The 15,558-nt window shown below is 38.2% G+C and overlaps 2 protein-coding genes across 7 annotated transcripts in view; one reads left to right on the forward strand and one right to left on the reverse strand.

Moving 5' to 3' along the window:
* cd276 (CD276 molecule) overlaps positions 1–5,212 on the reverse strand; it is a 65,592-nt gene extending 60,380 nt beyond the window's left edge. Inside the window, exons 1-2 of one of the 3 annotated variants that reach the window (XM_019357953.2) lie at positions 4,847–5,197; positions 170–239 (exon numbers count right to left, since the gene is read on the reverse strand). The gene's annotated coding sequence lies outside the window, so the exon portion shown is untranslated. Of the gene's footprint in view, positions 1–169; positions 240–4,846 lie in introns of all 3 variants that reach the window. The other 2 variants (XM_005447606.3, XM_005447604.4) reach the window with 2 other exon arrangements.
* Positions 5,213–8,775: 3,563 nt separating this feature from the next.
* Positions 8,776–14,420, forward strand: ubl7b (ubiquitin-like 7b (bone marrow stromal cell-derived)). Of its 4 annotated transcripts, none has more exons than XM_005447607.2 (11): positions 8,776–8,870; positions 9,272–9,473; positions 9,562–9,681; positions 9,775–9,884; positions 12,285–12,369; positions 12,458–12,515; positions 12,603–12,736; positions 12,907–12,956; positions 13,068–13,244; positions 13,432–13,545; positions 13,719–14,420. In XM_005447607.2, the coding sequence occupies exons 2-11, from the start codon at positions 9,299–9,301 to the stop codon at positions 13,857–13,859; spliced, it is 1,164 nt and encodes a 387-aa protein (XP_005447664.1). In that variant the 5' UTR covers positions 8,776–8,870; positions 9,272–9,298; the 3' UTR covers positions 13,860–14,420. The 4 variants fall into 4 exon arrangements, with proteins under 4 accessions (XP_005447664.1, XP_005447667.1, XP_005447665.1 ...); XM_005447610.2 differs by having other exon boundaries at positions 9,775–9,860; XM_005447608.4 differs by lacking the exon at positions 8,776–8,870 and adding an exon at positions 8,891–9,083.
* Positions 14,421–15,558: the final 1,138 nt, after the last annotated feature.

Raw genomic sequence — 15,558 nt, forward strand, 5'->3', positions numbered from 1 at the left:
GTGATGAGTTGATTGGAGGGTTACTGAAACCAGACGGGTTGCCTTATACTAATGTGTTTTAGCTTGTTCCCCCAAGTGAAGAGAATTTGAGATGAGAAGACAATATATGCTATATGAAAGTCTCAAATTAATTTTGTCATGTACAAACTTTACTGACAAACTAACTTACATGTGAAGGTGACTACGACAGTCCTTTCTCTTGCCTGCTGAAAGCTTCTTTCTTTTCACAGCGAGTAAAGCTGTGATGACAAATGGGGACTTTCAAAGTTGACAGGAAACAGCCAAATCATTCTCTCCACTCCCCAGAGGGAAACACTTCGTGAGGAGTAAGTACAGCCAGACAAAACTATCTCCTCCTTGTCTACCTCCACTCTCCCATGCATGAAATATTTATAAGATACTTATCTCAGCTAGATTGGTAGAGGTCGTTATTTGTATCTGTATTTGCTGAGACAAAACCCTGATTCTGCATCTTGGATAAAACTGAAAACTCTATTGTTTTTTCCAAAGAAAGAAAGTCACTGTGATACAACCACAGAATATGAATTAGTGGTTAACAGTGTAAAAAACACACAAACACACAGATGTTAGAAAGCACCACTTTGTTACATTTTTTGTTACATTTTGCAACTATTGTACACACAATCTCTAGGTAATGTTTTCTTGAGATAAACAAACAATATTTTGGCTATTAAAGCAGAAAGAAAACTGGTATTTTGTGGATTATAATACTACATGCATTAAGTAATTCTGACATATGTTAACAATGTTAATAACAAAAAATGGTCAATTATTTTTTTTTTTAAAATAACTTAATTGGACAAGGAAAACTGAACTTTTCATATATAGTTGTGGTCAGAAGTTTACATGTGCTTATCATGGGCATGAATATAAGGGTTATTTGGGGCTTTTAATGATTTTGTTGAACCAATTCTTTTTCCAGAGTGAAATGATTGCACAGCATGCATCTTTAATTACTTACATCGTTAAAAATGTCTGGCCATGATAAGTATACGTAAACTTCTAACCACAACTGTACATTCTGTAGATAAGTCCCAGTGCTTCAAGTTAAAAACATCTAGGTAGAAGGAGCAAAAGTTTTAAAAGGCCTCTGTAGGTGAAACTGTGGAGGGATCCTTAATGGTTGCCTGCAGCTGCTTTCGTCTCCCATGGTCTCTCATTTGGTCTGGTTTTGGAGGCGTACGACCACGGCATCAGTTGTTGACCTCAGCTCTCCATCTCTTTCTCTCTGACTATCGTGTAGCTCTCCTGAGCAATGCGAATCTGCCTTTTGTTGCCCCTTTCTGCACCCGCTGACATCCCAGTAGAGACTGTGGGCTGGCAGGGGCCAAATGACCCTGTTTCCCACAGTATCCATTGCTTTTTTCATTAAAAGTTCACTCCAAAGTTTTTAAAGACCAAATAAATCACTTGTAAAAAGACACCTTTTAAAGTTAATGTTGGTGTATTTAAATAATCTAGATAATTACTGACCAAAATAATCATCATTGTTTTTGCCACATCCGGGTAGTCCTACATTGATGCAACTTCTTTGAAAATACAGAAAATTAGCTCAGGGCTTTGTTTTTTTCTTTTATACCACATGAATGAAGATTATCCAGGATTTACAGCAATCACTGAGTGTGATTCACTGCTTTGATTAAAACCCTGAACATCCAGGTATGACTGTAAGCTGGGCAACGCCCTACCACTCACCACAAGTGATAAAAGTTTCTGGTGGATCATACAAATCTACAAGTTCTGGAAACTTTGTGTTATGTTTGCATGTGCAAACACATCTCAAAATAGGAAAACAGCTGATGGATCAAATGTTTTGTTTTAGTGCTATGAATCATTTCATCATGTAGCTCCACCTCATGGCTTAGCCAAAGCTTTTTCCATGAGTTTTCATTTATGGCTTCAGCAGAGAGGATGTGGGCCGGAGTGCTGTTTCATTGCATTTTCCACAACAGCTCTGCTCTCCACTTCAGACTTTCTGTATCACAATGTGAATTTCTCTAACCTTAGAGGCACTGAATTCTTCACAGCAGCGAGACTCAACAATGAGAACAAATATTCATTGAATAAAAGAGCAGATGTGTATTGTAGCCAGCATTTTTCCAGATTTACCTAAATATATTCCTAATGGTAGCATGAAGTGTAGTCTGCCAACACACCAAACCACAGTCTGACTCAGTCTGTGCAGCCCAGACATCAGGAAGCCATCAAACAGATTTACTGAATGAGTCACATTGCTGACCCCTTAGCAGCTTTTGTTTCTTTCCTTTTTCAATTTAAGATTTAAGTTAACTAAACTTGCTTGTCACAACCTATATATAAGAATATAATAAAGCTTAACTGTAGGAAGTTGCAGTTGAATATTATCCATCACCATCTTACATCAATATATAAAAAGTACTGCCAGCTTTTTATTCAGATTTTGACATTTAAATATTTTCATGGTATTATAGTAGTTAATTGACAGCACTGTCATAAGACTATATAAATGAAAAAAAAGAAAGTGGTTCAAAAGCTTGCTTGACAGTGAAAAAAGGCTCAAATTTCTCTTAGTGATTAGTTGTAAGCTTTTGAGTCATAATTGCCCTTTTATATCATTTTGACACTATATGTTAAGGACTATTAAAGTTCTTATTGAGGTCAGGGGAAAGGGAAATGATTCTTGAGATGTCACAGAACATTAAGATGAACAATTTTGCCCTGCTCATTGTACCATCACTCTATTCTTTCAAGTAATCTCAGTTATAGTGGTCCTCTTTCTTTGCTACTACTACTACTCCTACTACTACTATACTCTTGAATCCAAGATATTAAATCTTGACTCACCTTTCTGGCATAAGGCATCTTTATCAAGCTCCTCAAATCATCTGGACCATCATTCACCTCACTCACAATACTGACATTTTTTTAACCTTAAAGACAAAAAGTGAGGGCCTGAAATTTATATAGAGGCAGTAGCTAGATTTTACTGAGTCCTCTTAGGAATTACTGGATTCCTTTAGTCAAATCATCAACACCATAACTTAATAAAAGTATAATATAATATATAATTCGCTCATCAAACTGAAAAGCATATCTTCATAAACTTAAAAAAAGGGCTAATGGCTAAGGAGCTGTATAAAAGTTTGACTTTTACTACTAAATGCCGAATTTACAGTTTTCACTACAGCGCCACCTTGAGTCTCATACTAGTGTTCAACATGTAATTTAGTGACTGCTATGAGGCAGGGGTGTCCTGATAAGTTAAAAAAAAAAGTGTATACATCTGTATGAATCAACAATTGGCTCTTGGTAATCTGCAAAGTTTAGTGTAACTTTTATCTTACGGCATTCTTGATATATGCTGCATGTGGATTGGCACGGGGAAGAAATACCAGTATAACCTTTGAAGTGTCATAATTTCTCACAAAACAAAACAAGAACTAAAAAAAGGTAGGGCACCTGTAAAAAAGATGAAATAAGCTCATCCCGTAGCCACCTCTTCGCTTTTTTTTCAGTGATCAGTTTTTATAGAGAAATATCCTGAATGATAAATTCTACATCCTCCTGCATCCCACGGGTAGATCTACCTGCCTGCTAAGCGCAGCTGCACAATCAAGTGACAATTGCAGGATGACGGCAGGCAACATCCTCTTTGCACCATTCCTGTGGCTTCCAACCTTCTTAGCTTGTTTTCTCTAAAGAGCAAAAATGCCGACTTGCAACCTCACTTTCCTGACTGTCGTCCTGCTGTGACATCCAAGAAGTTCACTCTAGAGAAAAACTTATCCTTCAAGTTTTGCATTAAGAAGCAAAAATTAGGAGAAAGTCTTGTCTTTCTATGGTAGAAATATGAAGCCCTAATCTGTTTTAGAGTACAGATTGGCGACCAATGTAATCTAGGATAACCTGGTTTGCCACTTTATGCATGCAAGCATTTTTATCTTATTTTTATCCCCCACATATTGAGATTTGGTTTGTCTGATTTGGTTCTAGTTTACAAAGGTAAACACATACAAGTCTCATAAAAAACACATAAGAGATCTGTACTGAAGCAGAACAGCAGCTGAAACAGCAGTTAACAGTTTTAACAGTTAATGGAGGAAATATATGACTGTAAAGAGACCTCACACAAAAAAACTTTAGCCTTTATTTAAATTTATAACAGGGGTGTTAAACTGTATTCAAAGTAAATAAAGTATATGTGTTCTTAATATTCAAACCTTTAGCCTGCATAGCTTGTTTGTTTGATTTTTTTGGGTTAGATATATCAAATTATCAGTCTGGTAGAACTTTTTAGTACTACCAGGGTATTATTTACCCCACATGCAGTTTGTTTGAATCTAGTAACACTGATATAACACGGGCCTCCATCACCACAGCTCAATCAAAAACACAAAGAAAGAAAGTATGAGGAAACTGGGGGAAGATATTGCAGTAGTAACCAGCTTCTTTATGAATGTTACTTTATATGGAACTACCGTTAAATGCAATGCTCACTTTCTATCAAACGAGGGCGCAGTCCGTTTAATTCATAAATATTAGCTTTTTAGCTCCATTTTTGATAGAGTATACTATCTAGCTTAGTAGGCCTACGACTTGTTTAAAAGGTAAGCTACAAACATCTGTACTAGACGTGTCTCTAGACCCGGTGAACAGAGCAGACTAAGCCTGTGTAATTCAGCCATAGCGCCTCCCTGGCCCGACTTCGTGGAGTTTCCCTTCTCCCCAGCTGTTGCTCTTCTTTTAAAATAACCCAAGTTTACCGTTGGCTTTTTCACTATGATACAAACAAAACATCCCGGTTAGCTGGTGCTTTTGCCCCCAAACACTATGTATAAATGCTTACCATGACAAGAGGGAGAAACTTGAAAACCACCAACCCTCCAGCGGAGGCGACTCTTTTCTCTGTTCAGCGCTGGCGGTGTGATTTTCCAGAGCAGTTCATTCCTCTTAGAGCAAAGCACGGCTATAACACTTTGTTTTGACGCTGGATAAAACTAGAGGGCGTTTTTCCTGAGTGTTTGGGTATGTTCCATTGATTTGGGACGGGGAGCTCTTCACAGAAACCACTCCTTGCTGCTTCGTCCAGCAGTGATGTCATGCTGACCCCCATCCCCCAGTTAACCATTTAGTCGTCGTACCTTTTTTCCGCGAACTCATCGACTTTTCTTGCCACGTTACAGTATTTCAGGATAAATACATAGTTTGACTGAGTACTTCCAAGTCCGAGTGTGTTCAGAAAACCTAAACAACTTTTTTTTTCTTTATGTATGTATTTATTTATATATTATTAGCCAATCGCTATCGTATGGTCCTAAAAGGTATGGTGGCCCTAATGTGGTAAAAATTTACAATTTTTTAATTAATAGGTTAATAAATTAATAGAATAAAACACACACACACACAAATAACGAAAGAATAAATTGTGTTGTGCTTGGCAAGTTTTTGTTTTCACCCGGAGATAACACAAATTATTGTAAATCATTTTTGGATGCTTGCAATTTGGTTGTAATTTCAAAACAACGCCATTGAAAAAAGCCACACACACACTGGCACCATCCATGTGCCGCCTAAGTAGGAAATTATGGTTCAGCAGTGGTAGTGCGCTGGGCGTCTGTGGCAGTCTGTGAAGAGCTACAAACAGTGTCTGTTGTCAGATAGGGGTTGTGTCAAAAGTATGATACTCTTACAGAGACAAAAACTAAATAAAAATAATGGAAACTGTCCACTGCAGCCACTGTCTGCAATGTTCATACAATGTTCAATTTTTTGTAATATCTTATATGGGTTTTTTGTGCTTCTTCCATTCTTGGTGGATTCTGCTGTTTTCTTCTTTTTCTTTTCCCAGTTCTGGGAACAGGTCAGCATTCGACCAATACACAGCACTACCCACATCCAGCAATCTGCAGTTGGGATTCTGGAGGACTGCACTGGAGCACTTTTAGGTTGATTGAAAACCCTTCTCCATAGCCAAATACATATGGAAATGGACACAATCATGGTGCCATAAATTAAGCATTATTTGGCACACTTTTTTCCCCCACATGCAGTCATAGACTTTTCTTTCCACATACAGTATTGCTGTACTTCATAAAACACAACATTCTATAGAAAACAAAACAATAACAGGAGTGTGCTACAAAGTGATATTAATGGCTTGGCAAATTCATTTCACTTTGATCTGCTGACAAAACTAAAGTGATTTCCACGTCTTCTTTAGCGGGCTATGGGATGGTAAAAATTAACCTTTAAATTGATTAAAGTTTGACATTTCAGAGCACTAATGTGCAGCTGTAACCTTAAAAATAAATAGTGGTACTGAGAGTGCGCTCAGTGATAAAAAATATTTTTAACTGGGATTAAAATGTTTACCACTCTTCATGTAAATTGTGAAATTGTTAAAGCCCAAGATAAACTATTTTCTTCAGTATTAATCTTTTGTCTCATTTGCAACAGGGTTGCATTTTACTGTTATATTTTAGATGTTCTTTATTGATTTTTCATCACAATTTTATCATCATCATCTGCTAATGTCTCTTATTGGAGCAGTCAGCACTCATAATGATCATTTTGTGTGAAAGAAGAGTTATACAACCCATTAAAGGCACTTTTTCTTGTGAGCAAGCACAGAGCCTGAAGCAAAAAGCCTAGCTTAACTGAGAAAGTTGATAACCGCTGTCATGATACCCATCGTATCCAACTGGGTTTTAAATTTTGTCGAGCCAGCTAAGGCAAAGAAAGCTTGGTTGTGTTGAACTACATTTATAGTATACCCCTCAGGAGAAAACAAAATTATTTGTCACAAAGCTTGAAATTAGGGCCTAGATGCACACTGAGAAGGCAGGCAAAGTAAACACACACAAAACACACCTTTAGTAGTGAATGGATCTCATTCGCTACTAAAGATAATGTTTTGTTTGTTGTTTGGATCCAATTCAAAAATGGAAAAAGTCCACAAACATGCAAGAATAAGACTGGGAAACACACTAGAAGGATGAACAGGCATGGTGATAAAGGCTGAGGAGAAGACAGTAGACTTTAATATACATAAGGGTAACCAAGAGAAGTCGACAAAGCAGAGTACACACAGATGATAAAAAATAAAGACAATGAGACAGGAGTGTAAGCAAACCTAAACACAAAACTCTAGAAAGAACTAGCAAAATAAGACAGAAAGAAACTTCTATAGAGGCCAGACCCACACAGACACCTACAGAGCTGCTAAACAACGAGGGAAACTGGAGTGAAAGAAAGCTGAGAATGTGTCGATAGTTGTGCACGTTGTCATTTGGTAGGATATTAGCAGCAAATACAAGCAATGCACAACATAATACATAAAGGTTGATTTTTTTTGTATAAAGGGTATAATTTTGTGATAAAGTCTATCATTGATTGCAGAACTGGTGAGAACGAGGCGATTACAGAAGTGTATAATTTAATGGTAGTAGTAGCAGTAGGACTTTTTTTTCAGTTATTCCCCAAAATTTGATTTGCATTATAATACAATCCTGATTTTATGAACTTTAAAAAGCATGTTAAAATTTTCTTTCTCCCTTCCTTTTCCTTAAGTGACAGATTAGTAATGGATAGGTACAGCTACAGCGAAACAGGCTGACATATTTCCTGTCAATTATGGTTTTCACAAATGTTTACTCGTTAATTGCTCATCTAAAGTAATTGATTAGCTACCCAAGGGCACTTATTGCTCATTCAAAGTGGCCACTTACACTTGTCTAGCGGTTTATTGGTAATTCAGACTAGTCTTTTACATATTGTAGCACATGTTAACCAATCAAATCAAGATTTATAGAAAATAATTGGCTCTTTATTGTAATCTATTATTCATAGTATTGTTTACCTTTGTGATAATAGCCCATAGCCCATCCCTGTTTTGTGAGATGTTGTTTTATTTGCTTTGTTGATGTTGATTTTGTGATATGAAAGAATGTCATTATTAATCTGCTTTATGCAACAGACATAGATAGTGACCTATGAATTTACATATTAATACTTCCTTATATTAGAATATTTGCATGATTGTTTATTCCAATTAGTAACACTACCAGTTCCCTCAGCAAGGCTCTCAAAACACTTTCCTCACATCTGTAAACAATATTCAGATTTTTACTTGTTTCTGTGTAAAACCTTCTTTCAATTCTGCATGTAAAAGTGGACTAATTAACCATTCAGTGCAGTATATACTGTATGCACTTTAACACACATAGTCAGTCCAATATAGTTAAGTCAGCATCATCAGAAAACAAAGAAAATATAATATAAAATATAATCTATCCACAGCTATTAACACAAATTCATTAATAATCTCTATCATTATTAATCTCCATATCAGTAAAGTGATGCCAATTCTCTGAATACTGATTTCAGAGCATGAAAGCCCATTTTGGTATTAAGTGAATCCCCACTACAGCGATCAAGGTAGTTTGAAAAAAGTGGGTTACAAAAGGTTTATCAGTTGGGGGCTGGGAAATTTTGGACTGATTCCATCTTGGACAGGTAGGATATGAAACTCATTCTATGTGGGAATACGCTAATTGTGAGATTAGAATTAGCGTATTCCCTCAGATGCCATGGGATAGAGATGCTGATGTAACAGTCTGACCGAAAGCTAAGTTGGATTAACATTTATTTTCCATTTATTTCCCATTCCAATAATGATTTTATTTATACGCGCGCGCGTGTGTGTGTGTGTGTGTGTGTGTGTGTTAAGGAGTCATCACAAATCTTCGAAAATATATCTATCTATGAATATTACAGAAAAGTGAAAGCTCCTTTGTTTGGACAGTGGACGTAAACGCAACTTAGACACGTGACTAAAACCAGGAAGTGGATTCAGTGTCAACAAAGAAAGGGTGAGTGTGCAGTTGTTCATATAGAGTTTTAGTTTTATTCTTAGTTCTGTAAGACTCAGTTATTTTTAAAGATTTTTTTTAAATCACCCAAACTAAACGGCATGAAAAGTTTAATTTAGAAAATCGGCATGCTTCGTGAGCAAACGCTAGGCAGCTAACCGGGTTGAGTGGTAACGTGATTCATTACAACCTCGTAGAAAAGGTAATCGTCAGGTAATAGCGCATTTTGACGTGAGTTCCTCCTGTGGATCATGGGTCTAAGGTTTATTTTGTGTCAAAAAGACCTGCCGTATCTTCACACTGAAGCAGAGTGAAGCTGTAATATTATACTGTTAGCTAACAGGGTATATGTTGTGGTCTACCCCACCGTGTTAAGCTTGTGTTCTGTGGACTAATTGCAGGTGTGTAGGGTTAATAAACAGGAAGAGATGGCCTCGTCAGAATGGAATCTGTCTTTGAAGCTGGTTGATCAGCCCAAATCCATCTTCCACTTCCCGGAGATGATGCCAGGTGATGTTCCACCTGGAGGATACAGGGTCGCCACCCTGAAACAGCTTGTTGCAGCTCAGTTCCCAGACTCCATCCCAGACCCTGAGCTAATAGGTACGTCACCATCATCCGTTAGCTGTCAGTGAAATCTGTGCATGTCTCTGTGTGAAAATCTCACCACTCTCTTCTGTGTGTTAACCAGAGTTCATCCACTGTGGCCGGAAACTTAAAGATGACCTTACACTGGATGCCTGTGGGATTCAACCAGGATCCACCTTACACATCCTCAAAAAGACATGGCCAGAGCCAGAGAGTAGTCCAGGTCTGTGTGTATGCATCATTTAAGCTTAAAACTGTGTTTAAGCTGTAAATGACATTGAACTTGTGAATCTGAATGTGTGTTTGTATTTTCCAGAGCCTGTAAACAGGGTAACTGCAGCAAGGGAGTTCAGGGTGTTTCATGCTGCTCTTCATTCTCTCAGCTCTGCCTACAGGGACTCAGTGAGTAGAGGAAACACACTCACGGTAACTGAGCTGCTTAGGTATTCAGCTAATTTTAGTGAGTGTTAAAAAGAACTTGATCTTTCATTCACTTCTTATGAGATTTCTCTCTCTCCACAACAACCATTTTGGCTAATATCAAATTTTATTAATACCAAACTGGCTAATATCTACATTTTGTTTGAGAAAAGAAGAACCAGAGGTCTTTTGCTTGTTAGGGAAATGTGTAAACAAGCTGCTGTTTCAGCTAGGGGTGGGTGCTGTTATGTACAATATATTAGATTAGTTAATGAAGTTATAAATTAACATTGGTTTTCCAGTGTTAGTCCATGATGTGTTAACTCTATTTGAAGTAAAGTACCGGAATAAGAAACTCATTTCAGCACCTCTAACAGACACATGCAGTAGAATGGGACCACTGAAGGTCACTTTGAGTTTCATGTATTGTCCTGAAGCTATCATTAGCTGCTTTACTTTCCAGAGCCCTGCCATTAGACAAGGCAGTTCATCTTTCAGAGAAAAGTACACAAGTGTTGACATTTTCTGTTTTTGAAAGACATGGTACTCTTTCATTAATGACAAGTGTGCGTAAAACAGTTGGCCCTAAATATGAACCACTCAGCTGGTGGTTTCACAGCTGCTTCTTTTTTACAGTGATTACATGCCTTGAACAGACAGCAGTGTAGTTCCAGTTAAGAAATGTTGTTTTGTGTTGAGATAAGGGAATAGTTATCAAGTGAAAACATGAATCAGCTGTAAGAATGGAAAAAAAATCATTCATAATTCATTGGCCATATGCCTTAGCTCTTTTTTTTTTTTTTTAGACCATGTGGCTTCACAGCTTGCATAAAGTTATTTGACACAGGCACTCAATTTTATTTTGGTCATGCCTTAAACTAAAATAAATACATAAATAAGTAAACAAATAAGCGTTTGTCCTTGACCATGAGATAGTTTGGCGCAAGCAGCTGGAATCTTCTCCACTGTCCTTTGGATGATGTCACATCTTTGTTCAGTGGTGTTTACCTCTGATTGCATCACCCTAGTTGCATGTCAGAGCTATGAATAAACAGACCCCAGGCCACTAGGAGCTGCTTTAAACATAAATGAGTTTAACTGTTGCAGCTTTTGCAGCATTCAACCTCAGCAACATTACAGCATGTTGGCTTAAAAAACGATTGGACTATGTGGATTCTACATAAACTGGTATAAATAAGTCACTACTATTCATAGTGCACTATATGAACAAAACAAGTGTGCCACATATGCATTACAGGAGCTGCTTGGCCCTGGTCTACTGGAGCTCCAGGTGCACCTTATTCAATTATTAAATCTTTCCCCCATAAAGACAACATTTGATGACCTCCCTGTACCCCCTTAATGATGAGTTTTGACACCCCAGAATAAATCTTTAAAAAAAAGAGAGATGTTGTTTGACATCCATTGGAATTGTTTCTGGGTTTTTCCAGGCTGCACAGGCAGAGACCAAACCCAGTAATCTTGTTCTTTAAGCAGGCCTGACATATGGCAGAAACCATTCACTTCAGAAAAACAAGTTTAAGGGTTACTTCTAGTAACCTTTCAGGGGGTAAAGAGTTATGAAGTGTGTGCCCCAGTTCTTTGGTCCGTATAGTGTAGCTCATAAAAGTCAGGTCAGATGATACAGCAGGTCCTGTAGATGTATATAATCAGAGGTACTTGTTAGTTCACATGCTTTGGGTGCTGTGTTATGGCCCTCAAACATCATTGCTATCATCCTCAACTTGTCATTTACATTATATATAATGTATTTGAACAACTAGTACTTGCCCATGCTACAGTAGTGCTTGGCCTCTTTGTACTTTTGGCAGACTGATATACTGCATTGCCACGAGAAAAGTGAAACAAAAAAAATCAGGTTAATAGATGTTGTTTATATGCTAAAAATGGGTCATTTTAGCCAATTGCTAAGTGGTTGCTAGACATGTATAATTCAACTTTTGAGGCTATAAATGAGATGTTACTGGCATGAAATTAAAACAATAAGATGCTTTCATGTGGCTAAAAACAGGTTATTTTAGCTCATTGCTTGGTGCCTGCCAAAACACTTGATGGCATCATAATATATCATGAATAATACTACAAATTAGTCATTTTAGCTTGCTAGTTGGTTGCTAGGCAACAGGATGATCTTATCATATCTGATATAGATTATAAACTCGAGGGTCCTAAGATGTAGCCTTGTGCCAAGTTTGGTTACTTAACTCTTGATGGTCTCCGAGGAGTTTGCGATCAAAGAAACAAAGCTAACCCTAACAGAGAGGCAGAAGTTGCATTTGTTATCGTAAGAAAACACTAGTAACTACTACAGCTCTTACTGTAACTGCTGCTACATTGCCACTTCTTCTTTTGCAACTATATTCATTGTCTTTTCCCCTCTCATAGGTCTATAAAATGCTGACAAATAAAGAGTCTCTGGATCAGATTATTGTAGCCACACCTGGACTCAGGTCAGATCCAGTTGCTCTAGGTAAGGTCATTCTGAGTTTCTTGAACATCTTTAAGTTGGTTTTGTTGTACCATGCAAATAGTAACAATTTCCTTAAATCCACACTCAGGAGTGCTCCAGGATAAAGATCTCTTTGTACAGTTTACAGACCCCAACATGCTGGATGGGTGAGTATGGCTTTCCTCTGATTTCAGCTCTGTTATGACGCGTAATATTCATGTACAGTGCGTTGGATGGTTGTCTGTCTCTCATAGGTTAATCAGTTCACATCCGGCCCTTGTCAACGCCATTATCCTGGTCCTGCATTCTGTGGCAGGCAGTATGCCCGCTCAGTCCAGTGCCAGCTCTTCTCGCAATGTATCAGCCAGTTCATACAGTGATATGCCGGGTAAGCAATAAAACTGAACTGAAGGAGGAGCATATTGATAAAGTAGTTCCAACTGCGAAATCCTCTAAAATTCATTGTGCTTTTTCTTCCTTTTAATAATATTGTGCGTGTTTCTTTTAAGTGAATGTCCAGGTTATTTATCAGACAAATCTTTTTGTGTTTCTTGGAAGGAGGCTTCATGTTTGAGGGCATGTCAGATGATGAGGATGAATTCCAGTCTGTAAGTCAATACCAAACTGCAAAGATCATGTATAGAAACACTGATGCCGTGTGATGTTTAATGTTGTTAATAGCCATAACATCACTTGGTGTGCCTAAATATGTGTGACAGAGTAGCCCAGCAGGCCCTTCTAACAGAGGCGGAGTCTCGGCGGGAATGCGTCCAGTGTCCCTGAGCCATAGTGGAGCAACAGGACCGAGACCTATTACACAGAGTGAGCTGGCAACTGCACTGGCCCTTGCTAGCACTCCTGATAGCAGCGCTGTCACCCCGACAACGTCAAGCCAAGTGAGGGTTATTTCCATTTTGAGATAGATATTCAAAAACATGCATAAATCTTTAAAACAGTAAATTTATGCAGAATTTACTTGAGATTATAATGTTACACATTAAAAAAAAATGCAAAAGCATTATTCCTAACACTCCCTACATCATTGCTTGTTTTTTTTTTTTCCTCATCCTGTCTTTGATTAAGTCGGACCCCTCCAGTGGCATAGCCCCCATGCCAGCAGGGACACCAGTCAGTAACGATCTTTTCAGCCAAGCACTACAGCAAGCTCTGCAAGCCACCAACATGTCTGCTCTGCAGGTGAACTAACTGAATAAATCCCACATGTGTTCAGTTTATGGAGAAAATAATAATATAACTGCCATTGTCCTCATTGGGTATTGGCTTAGGTATGTAGTCCAGCTGCAGGCTTGTTTAGACAGGGCTATGTGTGGATAAAAGATTAGGCCTTGAACATGTTTTTGTTTTGCTAGGGCCGCTGGCAGTCCCAGATGCAGCAGCTCAGAGATATGGGGATCCAGGATGAGGAGCTGATGCTGAGGGCGCTACAGGCCACAGATGGTGACATCCAGGCTGCCCTCGAGCTCATATTTGCCGGAGGCCAAGGACTCTGAGCCCATGCCCCACGGACAGCCTTTTATAGATAAGAGAGCTTAAAAAAGCTGGTCACCCTGCTGCCCAGAAACAATGGAGCAAATTATGAGTGACAGTGTAAGGATTTCTTAACGTTTCCCAATACAGAACAGAAGCGATTCAGCTCATCTCCACAGGCCATTTTGTTTCTTATTGATGAGTCTTCTAATAAACCTGTTCATAATTACCATTTAAGCATTGTCCATGCCAGATTTATAGTTTGTTGTTTGTTGTATTAAAACCTTAAAGATAAAAACAACTCAAAGTTTATTTAAAAAGGTATTGGCTATATTTTCTTTACTGCCATATATACCATCATTAATAGAGTTCTCGTTGGGTTTAAGTGTTGATTTAATTTAATGACGGCTAAAATTAACAATTTTTTATTTGGTTTAACTTCCCATAAGTTTCTTTTCTGCCTAATAACTTGAGCATATGGCCCAATGTAGATTTTTAACATTTCCCACACAACCTTTATAAAAGACCCATTTTCAAGTTGTTGTTTGACATAAATGTGTTAAATAAAATCTTTTTTTATTTCAGCTCCAGAAGTTCCATATAATACACATAACACTTATTCTACATTTACATTATCCTCCCTGCATATGCAATTCCCCTTTGTGTACACTAGATGGCAGTGCAGTAGTTTAGATCTGTGGAGAGTTGCCTGATTATCATCTTAGCACACTTGCTGCCCTTTCCCCCCCTGTTAATTTAAAGTCTTGGGTTTGATCAGTTTTTTGCTGAACATTTCTTGGTAAATGGTTTGTGTTTGAAGTTGTGTGCCTTCATTTCTTTCAAAGGAGCACAATGCGCCTAGACAGACATCAGCATAAAAGAGAAAGTTGCACAGATAAGGTGAAAGCTTTATTAGCATTCTCTGATGTTCCTGTGCTTGTTGGAGAATTGTTACATTAGTTGAGTCCCCCCCCCAGCATTATTACAGACGGATACATTTGCTTTGTTTTGTTGTCTCCCGTTGGGGTATTTAAGGGGAGGACATATTGTTAACCCCCCCTAAACACGCACACACATACACCCTTCCACCCCCTCTTCTTCTGCTACCTACCGTTCTCCATCTACAGTAATTGCCCTGCTTAGTTTTATTACGGCATCTGTGAATGTGACAGCTCAATCAGTGGATTGGCCTTTCATGAGCACAGCACCCAAACAGCGCTTTGTGTCTGTCTGTCCCCATTACCATTTTATATGCATGCACACCTGCGGGCAATTTCCACCTCCAACTGCCTCCAAGGGTATTTTAAAAATAAAGCATTTCTATTGTGCTGAAGGAAACAGTGTCACAGGTTCAAAAGAACAATGGTGAATAAAAGTGCCATTGCCTTTCTTGCATATTAAAAAGGAGACAGTTTCAGTCTTTCAGAAAGAATTGTTTAATTTGAAGCCAGCAGAGTAGATGTGGCTTTTTGGTGCTTGAGCTGCAGAATAAATTCAGTTCATATTATATATAGTGGTGTTTTGAGTGCATACTACTGTATCTAAAGCACAGCTTCCATACTATTCTGAACAGTTTACTGTGGCAAATGGCACTATGAGAAGTTGTCATGGAGATGCTCGATGGTGTGCGAAATGCTGCCACACATACGGTATGGAAAACATGTTATTACACACCATATTTAAGTCCCTTTTGTTGGCAGCTGTGAGAGTAGTATTGACTAT

This window comes from Oreochromis niloticus, linkage group LG1 (genome assembly GCF_001858045.2).
Source record: "Oreochromis niloticus isolate F11D_XX linkage group LG1, O_niloticus_UMD_NMBU, whole genome shotgun sequence".
NCBI classification, from domain to species: domain Eukaryota; kingdom Metazoa; phylum Chordata; class Actinopteri; order Cichliformes; family Cichlidae; genus Oreochromis; species Oreochromis niloticus.

What these genes read in the sequence shown, in the direction of transcription:
- ubl7b (XM_005447607.2), top strand. Translation starts at nt 9,299, where the DNA reads ATGGCCTCGTCAGAATGGAATCTGTCTTTGAAGCTGGTTGATCAGCCC. An exon ending in AGAGCCAGAGAGTAGTCCAG is followed by an intron (nt 9,682 to 9,774) that starts GTCTGTGTGTAT and finishes TGTATTTTCCAG; the next exon opens with AGCCTGTAAACAGGGTAACT. An exon ending in ATGAGGATGAATTCCAGTCT is followed by an intron (nt 12,957 to 13,067) that starts GTAAGTCAATAC and finishes TATGTGTGACAG; the next exon opens with AGTAGCCCAGCAGGCCCTTC.